Genomic DNA, 24,694 nt, shown 5'->3' with positions numbered 1-24,694 from the left:
TCCCATCCACTTGTATTGTCTATGCGAATCTGCATGCAGGAAACGCATGCAGATTCGCTCTAGTGGAAATGTACCCTTAGTTTAGTAATAACTTTCTACTTTTACTTGAAATACAAAGAATTCTAAGTTGATGCAGAATTAGGCCAAGGTCACTGCAATCTATGCAGCTTGAAGATGGACCAGTGAAATGCTTTTACTGCAAAATATGACTAGTCCATTTTACAATCTATTTCCATAGTTAGTATTTACAGTTTTCAAAATTATTCAACCCCCAATGCTGTAAAGGGTTTTAGGGAATTTAGTGTACATTTGTAATTGTGTTCAGAATGACATCTTACAAGGACTTTTTAAAGAACCAAATGCAACTAAAATGACATCAATTGTTTTTGTAATACAGTATTAAATGGTTTTTTTGGGGGGATTTCTTCATTGACACAAATATTGAACCCCTTAAAGACTACCACTCTTAAAGGATACCCGAACTGAAATGTGACATAATGAGATAGACATGTGTATGTACAGTGCCTAGCACACACATAACTATGCTGTGTTCCTTTTTTTCTTTCTCTGCCTGAAAGAGTTAAATATCAGGTATGTAATTGGCTGACTCAGTCCTGACTCAGACAGGAAGTGACTACAGTTTCACCCTCACTGATAAGAAATTCCCCTTGTTTACCTCTTTCTTGCTCTCAGAAGCCATTTTCTGCTAGGAAAGTGTTTTTATAGCTGGAATTTCTTATCAGTGAGGGTCACACTGTAGTCACTTCCTGTCTGAGTCAGGACTGAGTCAGCTACTTGCATACCTTATATTTAACTCTTTCAGGCAGAGAAAGAAAAAAAGTAACACAGCATAGTTATTTGTGTGCTAGGCACTGTACATAAACATGTCTATCTCATTATGTCACATTTCAGTTCGGATATCCTTTAAGAACAGAGGTTCATTCAAGTGTTTTTGATCAGGTATTGAAAACACCTGTTGATGTAAATGAGCAGCAATCAAGCAAAATAAGCACCAATTAGGCAGATTTAAAATGACTGTGATACTCCGCTCCTTCTAGACATTTACTGGTGTGTTTACAAACATGGTGAAGTCAAGAGAATGGTCCAGGAAGACAAGAGAAGAGGTGAGTTCTCTTCACAGGAAGGGAAATGGCTATAAGAAGATTGCAAAGATGTTAAACATACCAAGAGACACCATAGTAAGCATCATTCGCAAATTCAAGGCAAAGAGCACTTTTGAAACGCTACCTGGTCATGGCAGAAAGAAGATGCTGACTTTGACTGCTGTGCGCTACCTGAAGCGCAAAGTGGAGAAAAGTCCCCATGTGACTGCTGAGGAACTAAAAAAAGATGTGTGAGATGCGGGTACTGAAGTTTCAGCTCAGACAATAAGGCGCACACTGCGTAATGAAGGCCTCCTTGCCAGAACTCCCAGGTGCACCCGCCCTTGCTATCTCCAAAGAACAAGAAGGGTTAACTGCAGTTTGCCAAAAGTCATGTGGACAAACCACAAAAGTTTTGGGATAGTGTTCTGTGGACTGATGAAACAAAATTAGAACTGTTTGGGCCCATGGATCAACGCTTTGTTTGGAGGAGGAAGAACAAGGCCTATGAAGAAAAGAACACCTTGCCTACTGTGAAGCATGGCGGGGGTCAATCATGCTTTGGGGCTGTTTTGCTTCTGCAGGTACAGGGAAGCTTCAGCGTGTGCAAGGTACCATGAATTCTCTTCGGTACCAGGAGATATTGGATGAAAATGTGATGCAGTCCGTCACAAACCTGAGGCTTGGGAGACGTTGGACCTTTCAACAGGACAATAATCCCAAGCATACCTCCAAGTCCATTAGAGCATGGTTGCAGATTAAAGGCTGGAACATTTTGGAGTGGCCATCGCAGTCACCAGACTTTAATCCGATTCAGAACCTCTGGTGGGACTTCAAGAAAGCAGTTGCAGCACGCAAGCCTAAGAATGTGACTGAACTGGAGGCTTTTTCCCATGAAGAATGGGCTAACATACCCGTAGATCACTGCAGGACACTTGTGTCAAGCTATCCATCACATTTAAAAGCGGTTATAACTGGAAAAGAATGTTGTACTAAGAATGAATGTCATTTGGGGGTTGAATACAACTGATAATGATGTGAGCACAGATATGTGTGTTTATTTCATTATAAACGTTATGTTATATTTGTTTGACTTACAAGTGCCTCTTTGATTTAATTGTAAACAAGATGACTAAAATGATCAAAATCAATGTCAAACTGGCCAAAACACTCAAGTTGAATAATTTTGAACACAACTATTTGCACCTCAATAACCTCAACAACAATTATACTGACTAATTTGGACTTTATTAAATGTCTTGCCCAAATCTACATGTAAAAAACACAATCCCAACAGATGGCACTAAGCTGTAGCTTTTGCAAAAAATATCTGTCAGTCTAAGGGTTAAATGCATTTTAAATACAATCAGCCATTAAAAAACACCTGACATGAGAGGGATCGGAGAATGGACATTTGTTTCTGTACTGATGATCATCTGCCTTTAAGGTTGGCAGCAAACTTGTCTGGGCAGAAAACATGTTTTCTGCCATGTGGCACTTGCATTTTGCATGTGTGGAATTGCATTTCTATGTGTGTTTGCACTTATTAAATCAGTTTTGGTTTTTTTGATAGAGAAAAATACAGCATCACATATTTTTGTGAAAAACGCATGCGAGAGGCAGGCGTTTTTCTCTCCCATAGGAAAGCATTAGGAAATGAATGTGTTTTTGTGTGAGTTTGTATGCAAATTTGTTTTATAATTTTTCACTGAATATAAATGAAGTTAATTTACATGAAAGCATATCAAAAGAACTTAAATATTGAGCACAATTTTTAATTCAAAATGCAATTTTTCTATATTTCCGTTGACGTGCATTAAAACACAAATCACACTCACGCACAAATGTAAGCAGACCTGCCATACAAATTTTAAAAAAAATGCTATGCATCAAAATACATTACATGGGCAGCAAGTGCATTTTCAGGAAATCACAAAATGCTTGCAACTTCTAATAACTAAACCATGCTATGCCTAAGACTTGGATATCAGATTATTTCAACCTTATACCCCTTCTCTCTCCCCAGGGAGAGGATTCTAATGTATAGCTGTAAAGCTTTTGTTTATATCATGGATCATATATGGAACAAATTAAGAGCACACATTCTGCCTTCATAGTGGTAGTTCTGCCGCTATCATTATGTTTTATACTTCTCACTACAGAGGACAAAATGTATGCTGAAATTCCATATATGCATGAAAGGAGATAGGAAGATAGTATCTGGATCAGAATAAGATCGAAAGAGGCCATCATTGTTCAGAAGCTGAGAAAACCAAAATTAGTTTACCTGGTAATGCTGTTTTTAATAACCCTCCAGGACAGGTGCTACATATGAGATATGGGCTCCGCCCTCAACAGGAAACACAAAGAACTAGCTCTCTATAAGTTCCACCCCTCAGTATCCACCTGCCAGTACGTTCCAATTAACTGTCCTGATACCGATTCTTCTTTCAAACAATTTAACAAAAAACTTGCATGTACATAAACATCCGTATAAACACACAGAAATATATGCTTCAGTCAATATTATACATAAATATATATATCAAAATGGGTGGGTCACCTGTCCTGGAGGGTTATTAAAAACAGCATTACCAGGTAAGCTAATTTTGTTTTTTTCAAATAACCCTCCAGGACAGGTGCTACATATGAGATGATATGCAATAAATACCAACCTCAGGGAGGGACAACAGCCTGAAGAACTTTTCTTCCAAATGCCTGTTCTTCTGCTGATAAGCCCAGTCGGTAATGCCTAATGAAGGTGTTCACGGATTTCCAAGTTGCTGTCTTGCAGATATCCGCCGCTGTTGCTCCAGCTCTATAAGCCCAGGAAGTTGCCACTGACCCTGTTGAGTGAGCGGTTACCTCTCTAGGACTTTGAACTCCTTTCGATTTGAAACTGACAAACAAAAAAAACTAATAACTAGAGGTTCTAATGCTAACCTCTCATCCGAGTATAGTGATAAGGCTGCCACTTGGATCTTTAGGGTACTCAATGCTAGATTTTTGTCAACGTATTCTTGCAAAAATCCTAACACTGTAGCGAGCTTATTGGATCGGAGTCCTGTCTTTCTCTTCCATTGACAAAAAGTTTTCCAATAGTTTTGATATATTGCTCTAGTGACTTTCTTTCTACTTTTAATTATATTCTATTAACCCTCTATCTTTTAAGATCTTCCTTTCAGAAACCAAGCTGTCAAATCGAAGATTCGGACTCTGAGTCCATTTGTCTTTTCTTTTTGAGAAGGTATAGTCTGTCTGTTAATGGCATTGGTCTGTCCACCAGCATCAACTTAATCATTGGATACCAGATTATTTTCAGCCAATCTGGTTCAATTAATATTAGATACATTGTTATCGATTTCAGCTTCTGTAATACTATTGGTAACAGCGGTATTGGAGGAAATGCATAAGATATTTGAGAATCCCACATTTGAGCCAAGGCATCTACTCCCGAAGCGCCTCTTGGGTCTAGAGAGAAAAACTGGTGGCACTGAGTATTCTCCAGATTGGCGAATAAATCGATCTGTGGTTGTCCCTACTTTTTCGCTAACAACTTGAACACTTCAGGACTTAGCATTAGATTGATAGTCTCTTCCCGCTGAACAGATCCACCATGCTGCTTAATGAACCCTTTAGGTGAACCGCTGAGATTGATTGAAGATTGTTCTCCGCCCAATCTAGCAGCTGCAGTATCAAATCAAGAAGTTGTGATGACCTGGAACACCCTTGTTTGTTTACATACATCACTACTGTTATATTGTCTGACCTGATCTTGAACATGTTGGTCTTTTAACCTGTATTTTGCATGGTCTAGGGCTCTCTTCACTCCCAGATGCTCTCCGAAATTTGAAGATTGGGTCTTAATCTGCTTTGACCAAGTTCCTTGTAGATATATCCCATCTATGTGGGTTCTCCCAAGAATACTTGCGTCTGTTAACACTTTTGTCATCTGAAACTACCATAGTCGTCCCCGAGTGACATTGTCTGCTATTATACACCAACTGAGTGATTGTAAACCATGCGGTTTAAAGCTGCATGACTTACTTTCCAACTGCGCAGGAGCCGTTGTAATATTCTCACGTTTCAATCAAGGATGGTCGTAGTCAGCCAACTTCGCTACGCTGGAACTACATATGGTTTTACTCAATTACACTTCAACGAACTACGGCTGCGAATATCAAATATTCGTTTTGTATGCATCACGTAGACTATGCATTAAAAATATGCAATTACGCGTAGTGTGAAGCATAGTGTGTGCGGATGCTTGTGCTTATATGCAGAAAAATTTACGCATTCATTTCTCTATAACTGCTTATACCGGGACCTCTTCAATGCATACATTCCCCTTTCCCCTGCGTAAATTTGTAAGCATACAATCACACGCTGAAAATTAGACTCAAGAAACGCATTTGTAGTTCACTACGCAATGCACACATTCACTACGCATAGTGGGCGTAAGCTACGTGTAGCAGTACTTCACTATGCGTAAATTCATAAGCGTTGTTTTGAAAAACTTTACCTATGAACTACCATGCGTAGATGCAAACTATGATGCGTAAATTCGCACTGGCGTAGTTTCTGCTCATCCCAGGTTTCAATGCCCAATACACTGCCGGTGCTGTGGATGTCAAAAATCCTATTAGACTCATCACTTGTTTGACTGTTACCATTGATTTTTGCTGGAAATTTTCCACTAAGGCATGAATTTTGCCTAACTTGTCTTGTGGAAGAAATAATTTCTAAGCTATGGAAATTAATTCTGAACCCAAAGAACTGAATAACCTGTGTCGGAATCAAATTTGATTTTTGTCGGTTCCCTAACCAACCTGCTCGTACCAACTGCTGGATGACGAGATCTCTGATGTTTCAACTTCACAATACTGTCTGTCACTACTAAAAGGTCATCTAAGTATGGCATTACCATAACACCTTTTTAATGAAGGGTTCCCACAATTTCTGCCATTACTTTTGTGAAAATTCTGGGTGCTGACGTGATTCCGAATGGGAGCAGTAGCAGACCGTGCTTTCTTAAGAGAAATTTCAACTTATTTTCTGGTTTTTAAGGCCGCTTTAGACCTTGAATGCTAACTCATTCACCTTCCAACCTGACTAAATGCAGCATCAAGTTTAGAACATGAATCCCCAGGCTTAGCGTCTTCCTCAGAAAATGGAAAACGCCTTTTCAAACCCTGAGGCTACTTTCACAGTGGGATGTTGCGTTTTGATGCAACGTTACAATCGCAACGCAAACTTACACCGCAGCACCCCAAAAGGTTGCAACGCAAGTTAATGCCTCGTTATCGTCCCATACAGTAGAACATACAGGCAATGAAAACTATGCTTCCAAGTAATTACTGAGCATGTGAAAACCGTCCAACGCAGCCAATAATGTGTATAACGCACAGCATGCAGCACTATCTAACAATGCTACAAGTTACACACAAACGCAACGTGTGCACTGTGAATGTCCCACAGACTTAGTATTGCTGTGCGTTAGTCTGCGTTGAATCATTTTATAACATGCGATTTTACTGTTGCACTGCGAAAGAGGCCCTAGATACAAATATTCTTTTATCCGGCTCTTTCCATTGAGCTGTGATTAAGTTTTAATAGAGGAATATGAACTGGGAAACATAACTGCTAATGCTCACATGGTTCCATTCCTGTGTATATCATGTATCATTGCAGATGATTGATTTTTTTTTTTTTTTTTTTTGTAGTGGAATATCCAAAGTTGAATAAATTGCCTTCAATGATTCTTCAGTTTCTTCCAGCAGCAAACTTAAACTTTGAGGACTTTACAGTCCCCTCTGCTTCACTCTGCACAGATAAATCCTCAAAAGATTTGGAATCCGGATTAACAACTTCCTGCTGACTATCATCTTCCTCTTCAGAAGAAAGTATTATTCTAGGAGATTTCCTTATTGCTTTCTTAGGTTTTGTAGATTGAATTTAAGCAATCTGAAGCGGCTGTGAAACTGAAGTAGAAGGAAGGCTTTCTTTAAAAGCTTTAAATGTTTCCACCATTTCTTGCCTAATGGATAACAAACTCTTTGCAAGATGCTGTAGTATCTTTATTATTTGCACTTGATATGCATTTTTAACAAGATACTTTAGACCAGTCTAAGGCCTTTTGCACACTGCATGCATTTGCAGTGTGCAGGGAGCCCAAGGCTTCTTTCCCACCAGGACGTTGTGTTTTAGGGGATGCTATAAGTTGCATAACGTGCCCCCGACGCAACGCCCGGTGGTGCTGGAGGAGGATGCTACCAAGAACTGCGTTATGCAGCTGTTGGTGTGCCTTTTTCGCGATGTGCGATGCGGAGACCATGTGATCCGCATCACTTGGTCTCGCCAGCCAAACGCCACACAGAGCGGCCGCTCCAGGAAGTAAACACTGCACGTCACAGTGCAGTGAATATTAATTAGCCATGTGGCTGGCCGCGGAGGAGGAGGGGAGACCTCCCCTTCCAACATAACTGCGCCTGTGCAAACAGTCTAACGCGGCTTACCTGTTTATAACACACAGCATGCAACACTTTGTTCCAAAGATGGCAATTGCTGGACCTATCAGAGCTATCAGTAGGCTCAAAAGCATCCTGAAAAACATGCAATTGATGATTTAATCAATTAAGTCTGTTAACCAGCATACATAAATATTTAACATGCCATGAGATAGCTATTTGGTATAATCAGTAAACCCCAGACTTAGCTCTACTCCTAAAGCTAGGCATATATAAAGTATAACAGTGAAACTTAATCTAATTCCAAGTAAAATGAAATGATAAAAAAAAATTATGCTGCCCATTCAAATGCAAGATGCATACGACAAATTAAATGTGCACAGAACACATTTCCTGGGATAATTAATCAATCAATTGATTTTGTCCACCTGCGTGCACAAACCTCATGATGAAGTTATCTGCAGCAAAGTTATATAATTCAGCAGTTTAAGTAAAGACATGAGAACATGCTTAAGATAAACACCGACAACCGAAACAATTTGGGTAAGTAAACATAGTGCTGAATACATGGGCAATAGTAGACAAAAGACTTTCTACAACCATCAGCGCTGTAAGAAACTAAAAAAAAATCTTCCCTTGCGCCAGGTTTAGGCATAGACCTCAGAATCAGACGGGCAAGCATCCTCCGATGTCCGCCGCCACTTACTTGGTCTGCCGTCCTCTGTCTCGTGTCCATCTCCACCAAACACCAACCGCGGTGTGGGGAATGGACCTCTCGGCGTTCTGACAGCTGCGCGTACCGGATACGATGTCCCCGTAAGGTCGGAAGTGTCGTGCTCACAGCGCTATTGCCCTTGCCTCCGCTCTGGACACGCTGAGAATCACACTACCGCCAAAGGAAGTCACCTTTCCGCCTCCGCAAAGTGAAAGCTTCCCTCCGACGCGCGATCGGTCTCCACCATGCTGCCTCAAACACCGTCTCTCCTTACATAGCTGACCTCCAGCATGATTCAGAGATCCACTACCGTGGAAAAACAAGGTAAACCCCCAGTAATCCTTCCAGGACAGGGCTACCTATAAAAGTTCCATGGCCTCAGCACTGCCTGGCTGCTGACCATATCTAGCTGTAGAGAGCTAGAGGCTTCCCGGGACAGGAAATACAAAGAACTGGCAGGTGGATACTGAGGGGTGGAACTTAGAGAGCTAGTTCTTTGTGTTTCCTGTTGAGGGCGGAGCCCATATCTCATATGTAGCACCTGTCCTGGAGGGTTATTTGAAAAATTATATTTTCTGACTACACCCTGAGCAGCCACAACAGAATAAAGTTTCTTTTAAAAGTAGGCAAGTGTGTGTTTGTATTTTTATGGGGCTTTTTCCAACATAATCCCTCTCTACTTAATTATCACCCCAACTTCATATTTTTGTAGGAGATGCTGGTATGGAAGAGACACCATTAAAACTATGTGAAGGATTGCCTTGGTGTGATGATTTGGCTTCTTGCTCATTTTGTGGTTTACACATGGGCATTTTCTTTGATTACTTATCCGCAGGTGGTGCTGAACGGTGTGTTTTTTGCTAATGACGTAGTCGTTTCTCTACGTCCGACACACCATATGTATAAAATGCCCTAGTTATTTCTCTGCCATCTGTTACCAAAGCTGTTTTTGGTGTGGGTTTCCTGTTCCCGCTCCATTACCCAAGAACAGAACATGGCGCTCTACTAAGCCAAGCATGCATGGCTGCAAGGATCATTAGGAATAGAGAGGCTGAAAATGATCATGAACTATTGTTTCACATGACAAATGTGCAGTGTTTCAGCTTTAAGTATTCTTGAGAAAACAACTGGTTGCCTATGGCCAGCCTTGGTGGGAACAGTTACCACCACTTTACAGGGTTCCAAACCACTGCAAAATACAGACGTGAGAGTGGAGATCAATTGCTGAAAATGCACCATTTCTATGGTTCCTGTAAAAATCAAAAGTTAAAATAAAAAAGTAACCCAACATTTACCAAGCCTAAACGCTTCCATCATCTCTGGCATACCACAGGCTCTGAATTTCTAATCAAAGCTCTGAATAAATAGCATTAAATTAAGGCTTTTGTGAGTTTAATACTGAGTTCTAGTAAGGAATTTTTTTAATAAAAAATATTAGAAGTACACGTTTTACCTAATAAGTGTAATTTCCTGCAAGTTACAGAACATCTGGTACTTTTATTGCTAAATGTTAAATTAGGCTTACAAATTGTCACAAAAAGTGTACTGAGCATAATTAATTTAACATTTACTCCATGCATGTTAAACACACCAGCTTCCCTTAAAGGAATACTTAAGGGGAAAAAAAAAATGACATTTACTCACCCAGGGCATCCCTCAGCCCCCTGAAGCTGGATGGTGCCCTCGCAGCCCCGCTCCGATCGTCCTGTCCCCGCCGGCGGCTACTTCCGGGTGCGGCGACAGCCGCCGACAGGCTGGGAATGCGGCTGATTTTCCGCGTTCCCACTCGCTATATGCTGCTTCCGCCGCACCCGGAAGTAGCCGCCGGCGGGGACAGGACGATCGGCGCGGGGCTGCGAGGGCACCATCCAGCTTCAGGGGGCTGAGGGATGCCCCGAGTGAGTAAATGTCATTTTTTTTTCCCTTAAGTATTCCTTTAAGGACAGCACCAACTGTGTTACCAAATAATATTACAGTTAAAAAAACAGACAGAAGATAAACGTCATGGATTTAATTAGTTATTGCTCTCAGTCAACTCGGAATTTGACAAACTCTGCTTCACACAGATGCCTTTCTAGAGTAAAATACAATGTTCTAAAGCAGATAACACCACTTCTATCAAGGGTAGATTTATACTTTTTCATTCCTTCTGCGACTCCTATTTTAGGTGCAGCAGCCATCCTACCAATCTATTTGCAGCTCCTGCTTCCATGTGCAACATCCATTTACTGCAACCCCTCTCTTCCATGTGTACAGCTTTCTTGGGAAGCAGCTCCCTTCTTCCATATGTTGCTACCAGTTCGTAGTTTCCATTTTCCATTTGCAGCAACCCTTTCATGCTTATTCAGCACCCCCCTTGGGCAGCAGTTGACCTAGACCGAAGCCTTTGTGGTCTTTCAAGAAATCTGGCCCAGGCAATAGAAAGAATCGTTCTGATCCTAATTGACTTGCGCTGATTTTGCCGCGGTCATGTAAAGGATCATTTGTTCTTTTCTGGCACCGATGACGATTGCAGATTCGGCCAGATGGATTGGGAAAACAATCGATCATCGCTATTGATCCTAGATCCAAATGGCTACATCTGCAGGTGGGTATTTAGCTTAAAGAACCACTGTCAAAATCTTAAAATATAAAATATATGTTAAAACATGTACAAATAAGAAGTACGTTTCTTCCAGAGTAAAATGAGCCATACGTTACTTTGGCCTCAATTCACTAAGATCATGCTAGAGATAATAAGGCAAGAGAAAACTTACCTCCACACGTGAGAGAGTTATCTTACCTCTTCATTCCTTAAGTTACCTCTCCTGTAGTTAATTTACCTCCTCTGTAGTTAATTTACCTCCTCTGTAGTTATTTTCACATGCAGCTAATTAACAGCCTGTCTTTAACTCTGGAGTTATTTTAAGGATTGGAGAGTTAATTTAAAGACAGAAGAGTTAACTTTAGGCTTGCCTGAGGTAAAATGTTTCCTGAATACTACATGCCTTAACACCATGGTAACAACTCTAGAAGAGTTATTAAAGACAGGAGATAAGTTTAGTGAATTGAGGCCTTTGTCTCTTATGTTGGTCACTTTTTTGTGTGCATTTTAGTGCGTTTGCGTTTTTATATTACGTTTTATGCAAATCACTAGGAAGACAACAGGAAGCGGAAATACATCAATTTAAAAACAAAACAAGACACAAAAATGCATGAAAAACGCATACAAAACGCAATACATTGCTTTCCTATCGACTTTCATTATGTGCGTTTTTGATGAATTTTGGAATATTATGCAACAAAACCAGCATTTTTTTTAAATACATGCATACAAAACGCACATGCATTTGTTATATGCTTTTTTTCATGCGGCCCATAGACTTCCATTAACAGCAAAAACGCAGTGTTTTCCGCAATGCTTGCATTTCTGCTAAGTGTGCACTTAGTCTCAATTCCATTTTCTCAAAAACTCATCTTTTTTTTTGGGGGGGGGGCTTTTTTTAATCTTGACATTTCCCTACAAATGTCCAGGACAATGACCTCTAACAGGTTTGGTGAATTTATCAATTAGTGACATAGCTACCAACTGCAATGCAGAAGTCAGAAATTCAATCTACAAAAAGTTTTGGGGTTTTTTTTGGGGTGGAGGTGGGGGTTGGAAATAATACAATTAAGTTAATATTCAGTCAACTGAAATATGGTAAATATGACCATCCCTAGTGATTTCAGTTGCATACTAGTACACATGGCTGTCTGAACAATCACAGGATCAAGCTTGAGTATTTATCTGTGTTAATATGTTGGGTCAGCTAGCAGTGACACCGTGGGAAGACACTGTGCATATAGCATTGGGACTGCTGCTATAATGTCTCATTCTAGCTACTATGTCTTCATAGATTAAAAATCTTTAGTGACAGAAAAGCTGCCATTAATTGTGGGGTATGAGAGTGCTGTAAAAAATGGCGCATTTGCTTAGCTCCAAATTTTGTACAATAGGAAGATTGCTGCCAACTTACATCACCCACTGCTGCTAAAGCTGCCAGCGCTGCCAAGGAGCCCAACATGGCTGCAAGTGTTCTGTGGACAATCTAATAGGAAAACAAACAAAACAATTTTAAAAAAAATATATTATAGAAAACAAAAAAGACATGCAACAAGGATTTTTTTAAATTCTAAACATACAGATCTGAGAATGCAGCATAAACTTGGCAACTTAGCATCTAGTTACAGTTTATCCCACTCTAACTTTACATCTTCCCAAGGAAAATAATCCCAACAATAATGTGCAAACATATCAAACTTTGCCAGTGTTGTCTGCAGATGAGATTGAAAAGCAATGTAATGTATTTGAACGCTTTCTCCTGTTATCAAGCCTATTCTTGCACAATATGTCTTGAAGCTAGTCAAAAGGACCTGATGAGAAACCAACTCTTGAAAAGGAGTGTGGAAAATAATTTGCTGTATTCTCCCATTTTGAAAAAAAAACTGCATAAACACTTACAAAAAAAAATAAAAATCAATCACATTATAATATTTAGTATTTATATAGCACCAACATCTTCTACATGGTCTTGTCACTTAACTGTCCCTCGGAGGGGCTCACAATCTAATCCCTACCATAGTCATATGTCTATGTATGTATCGTAGTCTAGGGCCAATTTAGGGGGAAGCCAATTAACTTATCTGTATATTTTTGGGATGTGGAAGGAAATCTGAGTGCCCAGAGGAAACATACAGACACGGGAGAACATACAAACCCTGTGCAGATTGAGTGCGCTGGCTGGCATTCTAAACAGGAACCCAGCACTGCAAGGCAAGTAGTGCTAATAACTACACCACTGTGCTGTCCATGACTATCCATGGGATAGTCAAAAGTGTGTGTGTGTGTGTGGTGTGTGTGTGGTGTGTGTGTGTGGTGTGTGGTGTGTGTGGTGTGTGTGGTGTGTGGTGTGTGGTGTGTGGTGTGTGGTGTGTGGTGTGTGTGGTGTGTGTGGTGTGTGTGGTGTGTGTGGTGTGTGTGGTGTGTGTGGTGTGTGTGGTGTGTGTGGTGTGTGGTGTGTGGTGTGTGGTGTGTGTGGTGTGTGTGGTGTGTGTGGTGTGTGTGGTGTGTGTGGTGTGTGTGGTGTGTGTGGTGTGTGTGGTGTGTGTGGTGTGTGTGGTGTGTGTGGTGTGTGTGGTGTGTGTGGTGTGTGTGGTGTGTGTGGTGTGTGTGGTGTGTGTGGTGTGTGTGGTGTGTGTGGTGTGTGTGTGGTGTGTGTGTGGTGTGTGTGGTGTGTGTGGTGTGTGTGTGGTGTGTGTGTGGTGTGTGTGGTGTGTGTGGTGTGTGTGGTGTGTGTGTGGTGTGTGTGTGTGGTGTGTGTGGTGTGTGTGGTGTGTGGTGTGTGTGGTGTGTGTGGTGTGTGGTGTGTGTGGTGTGTGTGGTGTGTGCTTCCCTTTCACAGACTCACTGTGGCACAGGCAATGGTATGGCCCAAGCTGGTTGGCAGGAGCATGCTGCTATTGATGGAATTATTTCAGTGGAAATTAAAAGCTAGAGTGGGAAAAGGCATGTCGGATGCTGTAGAGGGGAGAAAGAAGCAGCTAGATGCTGCTGAAACATCACCTACATCAACAGACCTCTCTGAGCTAATTCCTCTTTGTTCCTGAGAGGTTGATGTTTTTTTTGGAGAATGTACCAAACCACAAGATCTTTTAGAATTTCTAAATAAAAGACTTTGGCCTCGTACACAGTGGTGTTTTGCAAGGTCATGTAAAAGCCGCTTTGTAACCCGGCTTATCGCACTACAATGCATCACATGTGTGATGATCACAGTGCAGGGTTAGTATATAAGGGGGTGCAGTACAATGCACTGCACTACTGCTAAAAGCATGCGGTAACAGCTAAAGCGAAGCATAGTTTTCACTGACTTCACCTTATGCGAAGCAACATGCCGTTAACTAAATGCAACATCCCACTGTGCGCTTAGCCTTTTACAGAAAGGAGCCTACTGGTCCTAATAAACACAAAGTATTTGTAAATTCCCCTAGTGTCCTTAGCACATCCAGCACTACTTTTCCACTGAGTGAGGACATAGAGCTGTTCAGTAAAACTGTATTTTGCAGCTTCAACACTGAAAACCCTGAATAGTTATTTATAAAGTTGTGATATATTAACAATGTAATTCATACATCACACAAGTATAACTTCACAGAACACGGATATGAATATATGCATTTTAAAAAGAAGCATGTGTTTGCGTAGTCCTATGGGGTCTCTTTTGGTTGCAGCTGTCTTTTACAATTCCAGAGCAATGAATTATCCCATTTCATTACTGCTCACTCTGCATCACAACAGATAGCACATGCTGTAAAATGAGTTTTATAGCAGGAGAGAATTCTCCACTCTCTCTTTCGCCAGCAGCAGCAAAAAGCTAAATACAAAACTGCAGCAATGTGAACTTTGAAAACATTTACCCTTTAGTTAGTGCTTGTGTACATGAACATTTAGATTTTTAACTGCATTTCTGTAATACGTTAGACGGTAGCAAGAAAAAAGGGTGCAGGCGGCTAGTGTACGAAATGGGCGCTGCCATAGACTAATGCAATTATTAATACAGCGAAAAAAGCAGAAAAAAGGGCGCTCGATAAATATTAGCAACATTAGAACATTACAGTTTTTGAATTAGGTTATCGTTTTAGAAGCTTGCAACGTTATAGTTTTTGTCATATTATGTTTGTATGTACCGATTTTACGCAATCAAAGATATTATCGTTTCTATGTGTAAAAGGGTGTTTCTGCAGAGGAAGTGGTTAGGATTAGGCACCACCCGGGGAGCGTTTAGTTTTAGGCAATACCAGGGGGGTGGTTAGGGTTAGGCAGCACCAGGAGGGTTAGGGTTAATCACCTTCGGGGGGTTGGTTAGGGTTAGGCACCACCAGGGGAGTGGTTAGTTTTAGGCACCACCAGGGGAGGGTTCAGTGTGAGTAGGGTTGGTCAAGCTGTATTGTTGAATTACGTAACAATTTTTAACGTTAATATCTTTTTGTTATCTCCAGTCTGTTTTTAAAATGATATCTATCGTTAACCAAGTTGAACAACAATGTTTATCGTTATTAAGATTTTGTTATCCATCGGCACTATTTCATTATCCAGCCGGGCCATTTTTTCCTGGTGCCCTTTTTTCATGCACGCCTTTGGATGGATCTTAAATGCAGATAAGTGTAGCTTGAACAGGCTTCTGTTTGTTCTGATTGCCATTTGGCCAGATGTCCAGTCATAAGACCAGGGGAGCAGTCCCTGTGACTGCAGGGGAGCCCATTGCTGTAAGAGGGCCCCAACTACTACTGAACTTCCTGACAAAGGGGTCCATTCTTCAGATCAGGTGTTTTTGTGGCTACACTTATTATGGGTGTGAAGATTACAATGTCCACACTTGTTTTAAGACCTTTGCAATTGAAAGGTGGGCCCCTAGGCTTAGAGGTAATAAGGCAGAAAGGGTATTAGGGAGCCATATGAACTTTGTGCTGGGGAGGCCCACAATTTATAGTTAAGCCCATGCACAAAACCATCCCTAGATGGGAATAAGGAAAAATCTAATAGCAATCAGAAGCAAAGCCTGTACTGAATACTTTTTCCATAACCCTTATGCGCTTGAAACTACAACACAACTTGCTATTTCTCCCATTCAGCTGCAGCTTATAGGTAAGCCAATCAGATGTGGCCATGTCACCTCAAAGTAGAAAGAGCTACCATAATTCAAAAACAAAGAAGGCTGAAATTATTTTTGACATTCTAAGTCTTACCTCAAATATAATTAGCGCATAGACTCCTGCTAAGATAACGGCTGCAATAGTTACTTGAGTCTCAATGCTGGCACTGAGATATTGATGAGACAGAGACAGTGGGACAAGCTGAGTGTCTTGCAGAAAGGCTTGAATATTTATCGAGATTGTATCACTAAAAACAAAAGAAAAAAAACACACACAAAGTTGATTTGACAGTGCATTCAATTGTCATTTACAGTTTCAGAAAGGTCAATTACTAAAGAAGGAATTAAATATTCTTGGTTTGCTTGGTGACTAAGTGATTAATTTATAAGTTAAAACACAGCTGAAAAGTCTTATTAATCAAAGAAATAAAGGTAGGTAACAAACATAAAATCTGCTGGAAGCTTGCAAATTGATAAGAATAGACTATTGGAAAAACATATTGCATTATACATACTGGCAAATGAAGATTTATAGAATGGACAAAAAATATAAAAAATGAAAGAATATGTTATAGTATTTTTAACACTTAAAGTAACATTCAGAAAGAATGTTATGTGTAATTAAAGGGACACTATGGCGAAAATTAACTAATATGCATGCAATGTTTTCCCATCAGAAAGTCAGCTGTTCCTGATCCTGAGTAGTGTTCTCCTCTCCTCTTTTTCCCCACAGATGTCGCTGTGTAATTGATTTTTTTTCTTCTGCTCACAGTTCAATGTAAGCTGTCCTTTGAAGCTGTATTGTACTTAGTACTAATGTAAATATATTATGATACAACTAAACAGGCCCGTATTTAGGGGCGGCAGGGCATGGCTCATGGTGCAGCGGTGGGGGGCGCATGCAGCAGGATCCGCATGTGCCATATTTGACTTCCAGGTTCTGGGTCCCGTCTAATGGTAACAGTGTCCCCTACATCACAGGGGGTGTTACCATCAGACAGGACCAAGAACCAGGAAGTCAAATACAGCACATTTGTATGCAAGACAATGAGTGAATTTATCGCTCCAGCTGCATACATCCCTCCGCTGCTACTAAACAAGGGGGTTCTCTGGCTACCAACGTGGGGGGTCTCTCTAGTCCCCTGCGGAGGGGGGCTATCTGGCTCCCTATGGGGGCAGCTCTCTGGCTACCTAATGGGGGTCTTTCTGGCTGCCAATATGGGTGGCAGCTCTCTGACTACCTAAACGGGGTCTTCTCTGACTACCAACAGGGGGGGGGGGCTCACTGGCTCCCTATAGGGGTGGGTCAGCTCTCTTACTCCCCAAAAGGTGGTCAGTACAGTTTACAGACCCTCGCCCTGGGAGCTTTATAGCCTGGAAACAGTGCTGCATCTAAATTATGGGCTAGGGCCAGGACTGAACAACTCACAAACTGACTTACAAGTCAGTGGCGTTACTACTGACTGCATGATTCCATCTGGCTGTTTAGCCCTTGGTCAAAAGTGTCCTTAGTTTTTAAAAAGAAACCCAAGGAGAAAGACACATGAAAGATCAGTCCTGCTGATCTTCCTGATCAGTAATGTCTGAATAACTCACCTGAAACAAGCATGCAGTAAATCCAGTTAAACGTGAGTAAAACATCTGATCTGCATGCTTGCACAGAGTCTATGGATAAAGGTATTAGGGAACAGAGGATCAGCAGGACAGCCAGGCAATGTGCATTGTTTAAAGTAGAGTGACCAGATTTTTGTAGGCTCAACCTGGGACAGGGTCGGGGGGGGGGGCGGTGAAAAATGTGGTGCCTGCCGCGCCAAAAAATGGGCGTGGGCATAACATTCTATGGGCGGAGCTAACATTTCAGCATTTCAACATTTCAGCACAAAATAAACGCATTGCGGGCAATATTTCAGCACAAAATAAACGCAATGGGGGCAAACAGGTCAGTACAAAATAAACGCAATGGGGGCAAACATGTCAGTACAAAATAAACACACTGCAGGCAAACATATCAATACAAAATGAACGCAATGGGGGCAAACATGTCAGCACAAAATGTACGCAATGGGGGCAAACATGTCAGCACAAAATAAACGCAATGGGGGCAAACGTGTCACCTGGAAAAAAAAAAGCATTTACTTACCTGACATAAGTCAGTCAGCCAGCCGGCCGGCCGGCCTCGTGTGTGTGCGCAGCTCCCCGGGCTCACAGGCACACAGGCAGAGCAGGGCTATGGCAAGAAGGAGTCCGGAGGCGGAGCCCTGTACAGGAGACTCAAATAGTCTCCAGTACAGGGCTCCGCCTCCGGATGCCATCTTTCCGTAGCCCTGCTCTGCCTGTCGGAGGAGGACAATGCAGGCTGGAGCGGGGCTGCGGGGAATGAACTAGCGCAGCGTCTAGGAGACGCTGCGGCTAGTTCATTGTACGGTGGCCAGAGTCCCGAGGCCGGGACGTCCCGCTGCTAAAAGCGGGACGTTTCCCGGGACCTCATGCAGCCTGGGACAGCGCCCCCCGAAAGCAGGACACGTCCCGGGTATAGCGGGACGTATGGTCACCGTATTTAAAGGGAAATAAATATGCCAGCCTGCATATTCCCTGAACCTCTGACCTGGTTGTTTTTGTATAGCCAACTTCTACCTCTGAAAGCTTTTTGGTAGATGTGGGTTTACATGCATTAGACAACAAGGGAAGAGAATCATCACCAGAGTATTATTGCTGCTCAGACTAGACTGCTCAAACATGGGGTGCATTTGCCTAGGACAAGAGATTAGTGAAACATGCCAACTAATAAGTTGGCCTGTTTCACTAATCTCTTGTCCTGGGCAAATGCACCCCATGTTTGAGCAGTCTAGTTTGATTGTAACATTATGCCCGGCTTTGGTAAAGTGCTAGTAATACATGTGCAGAGTTAATGCAGTAGTTAAGTAGTAGTTGGTCTTCTGTCAATACTGTGAATAGATTTCTGCATACAAAAGGTACGCACTTAAGCTCACCAACTGCGCCAAAGTGTCCCCGTACTGGTGAGTCCTACTCTAACCATACAATGCTAGTTTTTATCAGCAGTCTAGTGGGAACTAATCCAAAAACCCAAGAGTCAACTAAATGGGAGAAAAGAAAATTAGAAAAACACCTCACCTTCCACTAGCTACCAAACGAATTCTCTGGACAAGTGCAATGCACTCATTTATATGCTTAACTGTGCTAGAGGTGGGCGTGGTTATGCAGGCTCACAAGGGGAAAATTCACCAGATCGGGACACTTTGGCGCAGTTGGTGAGCTTAAGCGCGTTAAAGCGTAACCAAGAGCCCCTGTCACTGTTTTTCCTGTTGTGTGCTGCAGCCCCTCTGTATGTTATATATATTTCTTGTGGGAATTGGGGTCTCCACTGCTGCGTGCATACTTTGCAAAAAAATTGCATTAAAAGTTGGTTTGTGCTGCTCACCCCTTGATAATTGATTATAAGTTTCCCCTTGTGAGCCTGCATAACCACGCCCACCTCTAGCACAGTTAGGCATATAAATGAGTGCATTGCACATGTCCAGATAGTTCGTTTGGTAGCTAGTGGAAGGTGAGGTGTTTTTAATTTCCTTTTCTCCCATTTAGTTGACTCTTGGGTTTTTGGATTAGTTCCCACTAGACTGCTGATAAAACTAGCATTGCATGGTTAGAGTAGGACTCACCAGATCGGGGACACTTTGGCGCAGTTGGTGAGCTTAAGAGCGTTAAAGCGTAACCAAGAGCCCCTGTCACAGTTTTCCTGTTGTGTGCTGCAGCCCCTCTGTATGTTATATATATTTCTTGTGGGAATTGGGGTCTCCACTGCTGCGTGCATACTTTGCAAAAAAATTGCATTAAAAGTTAGTTTGTGCTGCTCACCCCTTGATAATTGATTATATCCTTCATATAATTCATTTAAATTAAGTTTGAGCTTGCTGCTAAAGCAAGCACAGTTTTCCTATTCTAGCACAGAAACGGCAACACAGAAGCAAATACGGGTGTTACAGAATTCTAAAAAAAAGAGACAAAAGAAAGCCACAGTTCTAAAGTATACATTCATTGCACTTTAAGATGCATAGAAATCCATTAACCACTGATTCAAACTGGAAGGCCCCCTCCTTGGACTTTGTAGCCATCAGTTTGAGCCTCACAGCTAGATACAACATCCAAGACCAGGAGGCTGTCTTTTTTACGAAGGTGTACAGAGCTCCACTTTGTCTCATAAAAAAGAGGAAATGCTTTAAGTATGTCAAACTCACTGTGTTTGAAGACAAAAATTCATCTTTACATTATAAATCATTTTCACAAGACTAAAATGATGATCTGACCTGTTAAGAATTTCAAATGTTCTTTCTTTTACAATATGATCTTTTCTTCTTGAATTTAAAGGTAGAGTCCAGTTGTAAATGACCTGAAAAATCAATAATAGTCATGGATTAGTCCATTTTTAAGCAATTTCTGTTGTTTACAGCAGAGATGGATTAAGATTACATGAGGTTTTAGGCAGGATAGAAACGTTGGCTCCTCTTTACGGCTATTTTGGTAATCTGAGATGGGAGAGGGCAGTTGGGCCCCAGAAACCCACAAATATTGCCCAGGCACCTGCCAAAGTTGCCTTATGGATGATGATCCTCTAGCTGCCAAGCTAAGGCTGGTTTCACAGTGGGACGTTAAAGTCAATTGAGCTGTTCACAGTGCACACGTTGCGTTAGATAGTAACGCAGCACGTTTAAACAAAGTGCAGCAGGCTGTACGTTCTACTTGGCTAAGCAGCGTTAGACTGCTTGCACATGCTCAGTAATGTTGGAGGAGGAGGTCTCCCCTCCTCCTCCGCAGCCAGCCACATGGCTCATTAATATTCACTGCACTGCAGAGACTCGTGGTGGGACTGTAGTGTTGTCCGGATCATGAACGAATCGTTCATTTGATCCGGATCTGTTTTGTGAGTCGAATCATCTGGACCACCACAATGAAAGATTCGGTTCACAGTGGATGTCTGTCTGGAAGAAACAGGAACATACAGAATGTACAGTGCAGGGAAAGTCCTGTCCTGCTAGTCATGTCACCCAGTCTGCTTCTCTAGTAAAATGATTCAAATGATTTGTTTTCAAAGATCCGGATCTTTTCAATGATCCGATTCAAATGATCAGAATCCTTAAAAAGATCCGGACTTCCTATCACTAACCTGGAGCGGCTGCTTTGAGAGCTGCATAACGCAGCTCAATCTGACGTCCAACTTCAACACCACCATACGTTGCGTTGGGGGCACGTTATGCGACCATAACGTCCCCTAAAACGCAACGTCTTGGTGTGTAAGTAGCCTAAAGGACAGTGGCCTCATGGTTTTGTCAGCATCAAACTGAAAAGAATACTTACAAGCTGCATGCTAGTTCTTACACAGGTAAGTCAGACTGTTTTTTCAGGAGACTGGCCCACATGCAATTCACTTTTTCTCTTGAGTGGTCTCCTAGGATATAATTTTTCAACTTCTACTTAATTTTCAGCACTTTGTATTTGAAAAAGTACCAAAAAGTAGGTGAGAACATGCTGTCAAATTTATTTGGAGTATTTCCTGACTCGCTGGTGGCTTAAAAGTCATTTTATTGACAAGTTTGAAAATATCACCTAGGAGAAAACTCAGGAGAAAAAGTGAATTAAATATGGGCCATAGTGTTGGAAATGTCATTAAATGTCATTAAAGATACAATTTATCTGGAATACTAAGATTTATTCTAACAATGAGCAAATGTTTTCACTGTTGTGTTTTTGCAAAAATGTGTTTTTGACAAAGCAGTTTATTGCATATTTGCAAAAGTTGCTGCCTTGTGATGTGCATTGAAGCTCATGGGGCACACATAATATATTCATGGAAATAACCATTTCCATGAATTATGTGCAATGTCAAACTATTTTTGCAAATTGAAGCTTAAACCCTCCTGATGAAGGCCATCGTTTAGTGGCCGAAACGCGTCGAGGTGGAGAGATATTGCTATTGGTGGGCAACGCAATTACAAGATCTGGACTGGGCTTGCAGTTTAAGCGCGCAGCTGCTGCCCGTATGAGAAGTTCAAAGTTCTTGAGGTGACGTCACCGCTTGCAGCTAAACCCAGTGTAGCCCAGCTGGGCGGAAGTACGGAGAGCAACCCGCTAGATCTGACGGGCGGAAGTGACGTGCCCTGTACGAGCCCGCTGGTTTGGAGCAGTAATCTGGATTTCCCTTACGAGGTGTGAGGAGAACGGAGGAGGACTATCCTTATTTGTGACTTGTGCAGATGCACATATGCAGGAATACGTGAGTTTTATACATTCTGCTTAAGCACCAACAATTTTGAAGACGCTGTGCATGTAACTAACTTTTTGCAAGGAACGGTTTTGCACATCACCGTTTTCCAATTGGAGCACGTATGTTCATATAGTTGCTGGATAGGAACCTATTTTTGTAAAAGTATCTATTACTATTATTGCTAGTACGGCTAAAAGAGACATTCCTGCAAGTGAGATATACCTTTTTTATATTTTTGTATTGCCAGATTTCACAGTCAGTTTTAATTTTGTAGAAGGGCCCTTCTGAGTGTGTGCAGCTGTGAAGGAGTGATTGTTTCGTGAGGTGTTGCTGGGGATTCATGTTCATTGTGGAGTGTTTTTAAGATTATTTACAATAAACGAACCTTTTGGGGGATTATCCAGCGCGTGTTACATATACTTTTATTTTTGCAAAATAATTTTCCACTTGAAAATGTTACTTTTGTCAAAAAACAAATTTGGAACTCTCTAAAGGTGGCCACACGCCATACAATTTTTTAAATATCTGTTCAATTTAAGAATTGCAATCAATTTTTCTGACTGATTGTAACATTTCAAAAATATGACCAATGTACTACACACCTATGTTCAATTTTTCCTCAATTATGATAAAAATGATTGGAAACTCAGAAAATTCCCGGGGTGTGTATATTAATAAATTAACAATCCAACACACACCATGCTATCTTTGGTAGAAGAGAAATATCTGGCATTTCGGATCGATTTAAATCGGAAAAAAATGGAAATCCGATCTGGTTTTTCAGTCGAATGAAAAAAAAGCTTTATTTTTTTCGAGAGATACGATCGTTTATCGAATTACTGTAAAATCAGATCATTTTATTGTATCGTGTGTGGCCACCTTTATGAAGATATTTAGGCAGTCACCTCTCACTTCTTTCTCTGTTGGTCTGGAAGATCTAGGGCATATTTTTATTTTGCTATCCCTTGGTTTGTATCTTAACAAAAAAGCAAACCTTGAAAAAGTGCTGGATCTTTGCCCTTCTTGGATGGAAGAATCCTGTTGCTAGTCAGATGACAGAAAGGGAATTTGTGTGGAAGATTTTTTTTTTCTAAATGCCAACATCTTATCTGTATCATATCATCTTCAAGACTGGACTGTTGACATTCAAATCCCTACACCATTTGGGCCCTGGATACATGAAGGACTTCATGAAAATGCACCACACCAACAACAACATCAGATCAGCAGGAGCCATAAACTTGGTCACTCGCAGAGTGCACCTCAAAACTTTTGAAGCCAGAGCTTTCTGTTATGCTGCCCCTACCTTTCTGAATTCCCTACCACACCCAGTAAAAACATCCCCCATCCCTGGAGTTATTCAAATCCAGATTGAAAAGCCACCTGGTAAGCCTGGCATTTGCGGACTTGTAGAATTCTTCCTCTGTACTAAAATGTACCAATCAACTAATTACTGGTCTGAGCCATGCTTGAAAGCTTTTATTCCTATTTAAGAAAAGCACTTTACAAATGTTTGTTGTTTTTACATACAGTAGCACTATTTACAGAGAGGAGGTGCTGTGTTCTTCTAACCTTTCCTATTTTCTATTCCTGCAGAGTGAAGGAACCCTTGGTTCACCTAATTATGGAGGAGCAGGCAGGATAGAAATGTAATCTACCAAAATATGTACGTTTCTGAATAAGACCACACCTGTGTTGGACGGCGCCTCCTTGAACTTGGATCATCCATTTGTACAATTTGTATGAGAATAAATTCTTCATTCCTTGGATCAATCAAGTCTCCTGCAAGAGGTCCATCAACTTCCAGCTTTAAAAGAGCTGCATCTCGAAAATCAGTGAGGTTCACAGCTTGTAAAATTAAAGTTAAGGTTTTATGTAGCAAGATTGGATATGAATCACCAGTTGCATAATGTACTGAATATTATTTAAAATAAGTCTTAAGTGCAGGATGAACAGCTGCCTTATTTGACTTGTAAATTTCCATGCTGCATACATTTGCATAATAGAATTACCTTTGCATAAACTCAGAATTATTAGCATATCATTTACACCATCCTTACTAGGGAGAAGTCACTTTTTTTTTACAAAATCATACAAGTGAATCAGTAGAGTCTGCATCATCAACCTAAAACAAAAATAATGCCACTCCAATTGAAAAAAAAAATCTGATCTGCATGTTAAGGGTCTATGACTAGGAGTATTAGTGGCAGAGGATCAGCAGGACAGCCCAGAAATTTGCTTTCATGTGCTGAGCAAATCAAACAAGATTCCAGGAATGTTTGGCACTATTTGAAGTGTTTATTGCCACAATCTGTGAAAAACTGACATCCAATCTTAAACATTCAAGTAGTAAAAGGATGATACTTATCACATCTGGCAGTGAAGGGGTGTCTGGGTAGCAGTGGGAGCCATCAGGTGCATGGCCTGACAACTTAACAAGCTTCCTCTGAGGCTTTAATGTG

The 24,694-nt window shown here is 41.3% G+C and overlaps 1 protein-coding gene across 1 annotated transcript in view; it reads right to left on the bottom strand.

Annotated features, from left to right (window-relative positions):
* OCA2 (OCA2 melanosomal transmembrane protein) overlaps positions 1–24,694 on the bottom strand; it is a 489,993-nt gene that overhangs the window by 200,377 nt on the left and 264,922 nt on the right. Inside the window, exons 7-10 of the mRNA XM_068268142.1 lie at positions 23,923–24,080; positions 20,278–20,360; positions 16,050–16,203; positions 12,284–12,355 (exon numbers count right to left, since the gene is read on the bottom strand). Coding sequence (XP_068124243.1) covers positions 12,284–12,355; positions 16,050–16,203; positions 20,278–20,360; positions 23,923–24,080 — 467 coding nt within the window. The remainder of the gene's footprint in view (positions 1–12,283; positions 12,356–16,049; positions 16,204–20,277; positions 20,361–23,922; positions 24,081–24,694) is intronic.

Source organism: Hyperolius riggenbachi, chromosome 2 (assembly GCF_040937935.1).
Source record: "Hyperolius riggenbachi isolate aHypRig1 chromosome 2, aHypRig1.pri, whole genome shotgun sequence".
Lineage (NCBI taxonomy): Eukaryota > Metazoa > Chordata > Amphibia > Anura > Hyperoliidae > Hyperolius > Hyperolius riggenbachi.
Note: the sequence above shows the minus strand (reverse complement) of the source record. Positions and strands in the feature narration are given on the sequence as shown.